Genomic DNA, 7,112 nt, shown 5'->3' with positions numbered 1-7,112 from the left:
CGCAAAGTTACTAAATTTCTAACAGGCCCCAGGTGAGCGGCCAAAGTGGCTGAACCTTTACACTGGGACTCTTAGCAGTGTTGGTCCTAGCCAAGAGGCTGCGCGAGCTCAGGTGGAGGTCCGTCCTGCTAGCAGTGGGTGGGCTCTCCCCTCCCCTGGCTGTTTCTGCCCCCCCCACACACACACATGTTCATAAACACGGAACACGTGGCGATTCGCAGCCAAGGATCCTGGCCCAGGCCGGTGCTCAACCACTTGATTTATAAACAATCCAACCACTCCCGGAAGAGCACCGCTTCTGGTTAGTCGTGATGACTATTTCTGGCTCGCTCCTTTCTGAGTCTAAGTTAAGGTGCTCCGAAGCCCGAAATGCTCCCTCTGAGCAACGATTTGACCGAAAGAGCCAACACGTGTTCTACCAGTGCCCCTGTGTCTTTCCTTTACCCGCAATAACTTTTGATTCGCGATGCACTACCGACTGTGCCAGTTGGTCTCGCCGTCCCAGCCAGTGTCTGAGCTTGGATCGCTGCTACCCTGCTCGCAGAAGCAGATACTGGCAATAACCATCCAGCTCCTTAGGAATTAGAGGCGCGACGCTCTGTCGCTGGGCAGATCTGTGCTGAGAGTGCACTGACCCTGGATCTCACTCCAGAGTTTATGAATAAAAAAGAGAGCAGAAGGCTTAACTGGGTAGCACCAACTCCCGCCGCTGGCGGCCGCTAAAGTTGCTGCTTAGAAGGGACTCCCTAGCATCAGCCCGCTCACTACCGATCTTCCTCTCTTTTGCCCCGACTAACGCGAAAAGTTGCATTGACAGGCAGAGGGACCGGATGAAAACGCGCAGGGCTCCAGCTGAATGCCTTTCTAGAGCAGCACTAGGCAGTGAACCAGTCGGAGGTCACTCACTCTGCAGCGAAGTTCTGCCCACGAAAGTTCCCAGTTCTCCGAACCAAAACCTCTGTGCGCGCTGCAGTCTCAGTGTGGCACAAACTTCCAGTTTTGTTCTCAGTTCCGAGCGCTGAGCTCTTAGAGTAGGAAACTCTGTGCTACTGGAGTTGCTCAAAAGCCAGGGCATGAGTTGAGCCTACCTCTCCTTGAGTCTTTTGAAAAAGATACTAGGATAAATTTGACAGGGAGCTTAAGGTATCTTTGATATTGGGATGAAGGGAAGGGTGTTTATTTAACGACAAAAGTATCCACACACCCAAGAGCACCAGACACCTGTGCGCCTTACTTCTAACCGTAGTAGAGAGGAAGGCTTCACTGGGAGATCTTAGAGATCTTTAGTCTGTCATTGCCTCTCGCTCTAGGTTTAAACGACTTTGGTGCGCGTGAGAGAGAGAGAGAGAGAGAGAGAGAGAGAGAGAGAGAGAGAGAGAGAGAGAGAGAGAGAGAGAGAGAGAGAGAGAGAGAGAGAGAGAGAGATCTCCTAAGAGAATGAAAATCATACTCCTGCTGACTCGGTGCAACCCAGTCTTTCTTTTACACCATCCACGCCACCCCCTCAAAAGACCTATTGGGAAGAGAAAGTAGGCCCCACCCCCTCCATGCAAGACTTCCTAGGGGCTGTAGTTCACTAGAGCTCCGGGACCTCCCCACAGCGGGGCTTCTCAGCCGGGTAGACAGATGGGGGGCGGGGCCCCTACGGAAGGGTGGTGGAAGCGGGGGACAGAAGAGGAGAAGGGGGTGAGAACTAAGAGACTCTGAATCGCCGGGCTGGGGGTGGGGGTACTAGAGGAAGGGTTGAGAAGACTGGGCGCCCGCGGGAAGAGGAGGGGGGTACAGCTCTGCACCAATCAGTGGCTCCGGCCTGGGAGGTTGCTAGCGGTATCCACGTAAATCAAAGGGCGCAGAGCCAATGGGAGGGGGTGGAGGGGGCGGGGCCCAGGCGCGTGCCGCCGCGAGCGGGCTCTGCCAAGAGAGCGGGAGAGAGCTTCTGTGCGCGGGGAGAGGGGGGGGAGCGCCCAGCGAGTCAGAGAGTGAGCGAGAGCTAGAGGAGAGAGAGTGGAGGAGAAAGAGCGAGGGAGGGCTGGCAGGAGGCAGCCCGGCAGCAGCAGTAATAGCAGGAGCAGCAACAGAAGGCGTCGGAGCGGGCGTCGGAGCTGCCCGCTAGGGGAGAGTGAGAGTGAGAGAAGCGGCAAGAAAGGAGAGAGAGCCTGAGGCAGAAAAGTAACTGTCAAATGCGCGGCTCCTTTAACCAGAGCGCCCAGTCCGGCTCCGAGAGTCATGGCGACCGCAGCGTCTAACCACTACAGCCTGCTCACCTCCAGCGCCTCCATCGTGCACGCCGAGCCGCCCGGCGGCATGCAGCAGGGCGCAGGGGGCTACCGCGAGGCGCAGAGCCTGGTGCAAGGCGACTACGGCGCGCTGCAGAGCAACGGGCACCCGCTTAGCCACGCTCACCAGTGGATCACCGCGCTGTCCCACGGCGGCGGCGGGGGCGGCGGCGGCGGCGGTGGAGGAGGCGGGGGCGGCGGCGGGGGAGGTGGCGACGGCTCCCCGTGGTCCACCAGCCCCCTAGGCCAGCCGGACATCAAGCCCTCGGTCGTGGTACAGCAGGGTGGCCGAGGTGACGAGCTACACGGGCCAGGAGCGCTGCAGCAGCAGCACCAGCAGCAGCAGCAGCAGCAACAGCAGCAACAGCAGCAGCAGCAGCAGCAACAACAACAACAACAGCGACCGCCACATCTGGTGCACCACGCTGCAAACCACCATCCCGGGCCCGGGGCATGGCGGAGTGCGGCGGCTGCAGCTCACCTCCCTCCCTCCATGGGAGCTTCCAACGGTGGTTTGCTCTATTCGCAGCCCAGCTTCACGGTAAACGGCATGCTGGGCGCAGGAGGGCAGCCGGCTGGGCTGCACCACCACGGCCTGCGGGATGCCCACGACGAGCCGCATCATGCAGACCACCACCCGCATCAGCACTCTCACCCGCACCAGCAACCGCCCCCGCCACCTCCCCCACAAGGTCCACCGGGCCACCCAGGCGCGCACCACGACCCGCACTCGGACGAGGACACGCCGACCTCAGACGACCTGGAGCAGTTCGCCAAGCAGTTCAAGCAGAGGCGGATCAAACTAGGATTTACTCAAGCAGACGTGGGGCTGGCTCTGGGCACCCTGTACGGCAACGTGTTCTCTCAGACCACCATCTGCAGGTTTGAGGCCCTGCAGCTGAGCTTCAAGAACATGTGCAAGCTGAAGCCTTTGTTGAACAAGTGGTTGGAAGAGGCAGACTCATCCTCGGGCAGCCCCACCAGCATAGACAAGATCGCAGCGCAAGGGCGCAAGCGGAAAAAGCGGACCTCCATCGAGGTGAGCGTCAAGGGGGCTCTGGAGAGCCATTTCCTCAAATGCCCTAAGCCCTCGGCCCAGGAGATCACCTCCCTCGCGGACAGCTTACAGCTGGAGAAGGAGGTGGTGAGAGTTTGGTTTTGTAACAGGAGACAGAAAGAGAAAAGAATGACCCCTCCCGGAGGGACTCTGCCCGGCGCCGAGGATGTGTACGGGGGTAGTAGGGACACGCCACCACACCACGGGGTGCAGACTCCCGTCCAGTGAACTCAAGCGGGGGAGGGGCAGAGAGTGGGGCTCCCCTCCCCTTCGGTCCATGGTCCTTCCTGGGACCTCTGTTCCCCCTCTAACTTCTGATTTTTTTTTTTTATTATTGTTATTTTCCCGGTCCCTTAAAAAAAAAAACAAAAAGGAGAAAAATAGAGAAAATAAGGAAAAAGGAAAGGAACTAAAACACTGGACTATCCTATAACAGGTAGCAGGTGAAATGATGGGTTTTGACCTTTGTAGGCGAGTACCCAGGCAATGAAGTAGAATGTCTCCTCTTGAGAAGGTGTGTGTGTAGGGAGAGAGAGAGAGAGAGAGAGAGAGAGAGAGAGAGAGAGAGAGAGAGAGAGAGAGAGAGAGAGAGAGAGAGAGAGAGATCCTGCAAAACTAAATACAGTACCAAAAAGAAAAAAAAAATCCACCAAACCCTACAAAACACAAACCTGCAGCTTCCCAACACTCAAAGTTGACACGTGCTGCTGTGTTTATTTAGTGTGGGTCCCCATCAGGAAAGAGGGAAAAATACACTTTTTAAATATATATATATAGGCAAATTTTAACCACACAAATTTGCACTGCAAGAAAATTGAAGTTTACATTAACAAGTTAAACTTTTTTTTTCCTCTTAATACCCAGTGTTAATTTTGAAACTGTCCTTTTGAGTTGTTTTGTTTTGCCTTATCCAGCAGAAAGAACAGAAGCCAGCTCTTGGCCACCCGCCATTTCTAGTGTTCTGATGACCCTTGTTCTTATTGCTTGTGAACTTTGTTTTCTTCAGATTTCCCAGACCCGGTGTAACATTTATTGGCTTTTTTTCACCAAAGCGAAATGATTGGCTTCATACAAAATAAATAAATGTTTGCATTCAGGAAACGTGTATGGTTTGCCCGCTTTATGCAAGGCAGGAATACTGTTTGGAATATAGACATACGAGTTGAGCATTGGTTTTTGTAAACCACAAACTAAACTTCATCCTCAGGCAGTGTTTCTAGGTAGGGAAGGAAAAACAAAAAATCGATACTGAGTGACCAGTCATTTCATTTTTTCAGGCAGGGCTATTGTGGAAGAGCTCAGAAGAAATGGGAGGTTAAATATCTTGCTAGAGTTGTCCAACAGAAGGAAACTGGGAACTCTGACGAGAACTGGGAAAGATACTGTGTAATTCTCGGCCTTTGAGTTTAATAACTTAATTATAAGGGATTAGTAGTGATGACAGCAGTAGTTAAACCGTGTTCCTCTACTAGGTCTTCCTTTTTTTTTTTTTTAACGTAAAGAAAATAACCCAGAAACTGGATAACATATGCATAGACTGTGTTTCTTAGCACACGAATGCACACACCATACATGCATATATAGTAGATAGACAGGTTTTGTCTTCAACAGTTTATTTGTTTATTAAGTCATATTTTGGGTCTTACACTATCTTGCCCCATAATTTATTACAGAAAAATATCAGTTCAGCTTGAACAGAGTTCTCCCCCATTTTTCATTAAAAAAGACAAATGAAGGGTAAGGAGACAGTTTCAATATTTCTTTTCTCCTCCTTTGTTAATAATATTTTAGTGCATTTTAAACCTTTTCTCGATGGGAAATGGTTTTCTCCCAACACAATAGAATATTTTGGAAGGTAAGAAAATGAAAACAAAACAAACAAAAACCCCGTATAACTATATTAAAATTAACACCATTAAACTGTGATGAATTTTTAAAAATTAAGTCATTATCAGCACAAAAGGGCACTAAAAGGGAAAAACACTTTTTTTAAAATTAACCTTAAATGTTTAGGATTTTATTTTTGTGTTAGGTATTAGATAAATGACTATTTTAAAAAATTAAATTCTCACTACCATAAAATTATGGTTCAGCATCAGATTAGCATTGCACTCCCCAGTTAAGGTTCTAGGAAACATGCTTTATCTGGTATTGTCTTCTCAAACACCGGCAATTGTTTCATTTTCAATGTTTTTGCAAGATAAATGATGACTTATAATGGGCATATTTATTTGCCTGTATTTCATTTCCCCCAGTGACTGTCACAGGAGATGGTACAGAGCTATTTCAGGTTCTATCACACTGCTTGTTCCTGATGTGTGGGCACTGGCCTTCAGTGAAGCAATCCAGAGGAGTGAAAATAGCCAATGGTAAAAGGAGGAAATGAATTTGCAGATACTTATTACCAAGTAGGTAAGGTCAGAAGCTAGGGTTCTGGGGATGTATATACATCTTCTCTTGCTGTTATAGGCTTACAAAAATGAAAGTTACCACTGAACCTTACCATATGTATATATGTTTAATATCTGTCTTTTGAAATGCAGAAATAGTTTAAATGTTTCTTTGTCTATTTTTCTTTTTTCATTTTTTAATGCTACCCAGGGAAATATTTTCATATTGTTTTACGTGGCCTGCCTCAATGTATATTTATTTCTTTGGAGCAAAAAGGTTCTGAAAACTGGTTTTCTGTAGCTTTAAATGGGTAGGTAGCAAGATCTATATGGGATGTCATTTTTTTTGTTCAATTTCTTTAAAATATGCTTTGTTTTGGTACATTTGGTTGTGCTTGTGGGGAAAATAAAAGTGCAGAGATCCTTATATATTTATGTTAAAGTAATATTTTATTATTACATAAAACAGAAATGCACAATACCTTCATAGTTTGTTCTAATTATTGAAATATCTTTATTTTATTTTTAAAGATAGTGCCAAGTTCTAAGAGGTGAAGAAGCCCTACCTAGACCTTATACTGACTGAGCTGAGTTGTGTATAAAAATACTTCCCTTCCTTTATACTTCATAAAGTTTTGGAATAAATTTTATGCATATATTGCCAGCTTTCATGTTTATAACTTCCAAAGGTATTCCCCTTCCCCCCACCCCCTTTTTTAAATGAAGACTACTGTTCAGACTTTTCTTTGCAGAAACTATCCTGGGTCCAAAATCTTTTCTTCACTGCCTTGTAGCATTAAATCAAAGCAGTCATTGGATTTCAGTTTCAATTTGTTTGCCATTTCCTGTTCCAAAACAAAACAAAACAAAACAAAAAAACAAAAAACTATACTTGCCTTGTAAATACATGCCCTGCCCAAGTCCCTACACCTTACTTCCAACTTAGCTGCCCCTTCTCCAGTGGGTTGTTTGGGAAAGTATCAGTGGAATTAGATGGACCTTAGCCTCTACCCACATGTCTCTAAATAATTTGGGATCCTGAGAAAAGTAAAGCCTAGCTATGAGTTATTCTTCACAATTAACAAATTCTTTCAACAACAAAAGTCCTGACAATATGCCATATATGTGTTTATCAAAGGATTAAGAGCAGATGCCACTCATTATTCCTTTTAGATTTACAGGGAAAGATACTTTTTACAAAGGTTTTTTACAACAGTGTCTCTTTCTCATCAGGCAAGCAAGCAACAACAGGCTCTACTTTAAAAGAGGAAGGAAAGAGTGTATTGGTGGGATTCAAACCATGTTTCAGAAAGTGTTAGAGCACTCCACTTAAGCAACAACAAGCAAACAAACAAAACGATCGCTTTTAATGTTAGTGAGGTATTAAAA

The 7,112-nt window shown here is 47.5% G+C and overlaps 1 protein-coding gene across 1 annotated transcript; it reads left to right on the top strand.

The window, feature by feature from the left end:
- The first annotated feature begins 1,955 nt into the window (after positions 1-1,955).
- Positions 1,956-6,387, top strand: POU3F2 (POU class 3 homeobox 2). Its single transcript, XM_084795405.1, has one exon. It carries the CDS (start codon positions 2,227-2,229, stop codon positions 3,559-3,561), a length of 1,335 nt encoding a protein of 444 aa, XP_084651531.1. The 5' UTR covers positions 1,956-2,226; the 3' UTR covers positions 3,562-6,387.
- Positions 6,388-7,112: the final 725 nt, after the last annotated feature.

Source organism: Acomys minous (assembly GCF_964271855.1).
Source record: "Acomys minous genome assembly, chromosome: 1".
In the NCBI taxonomy this organism is placed as follows: Eukaryota; Metazoa; Chordata; class Mammalia; order Rodentia; family Muridae; genus Acomys; species Acomys minous.
The sequence above is the reverse complement of the archived record's forward strand: the minus strand, read 5'-3'. Positions and strand labels throughout refer to the sequence as shown.

What these genes read in the sequence shown, in the direction of transcription:
- POU3F2 (XM_084795405.1), top strand. Translation starts at nt 2,227, where the DNA reads ATGGCGACCGCAGCGTCTAACCACTACAGCCTGCTCACCTCCAGCGCC.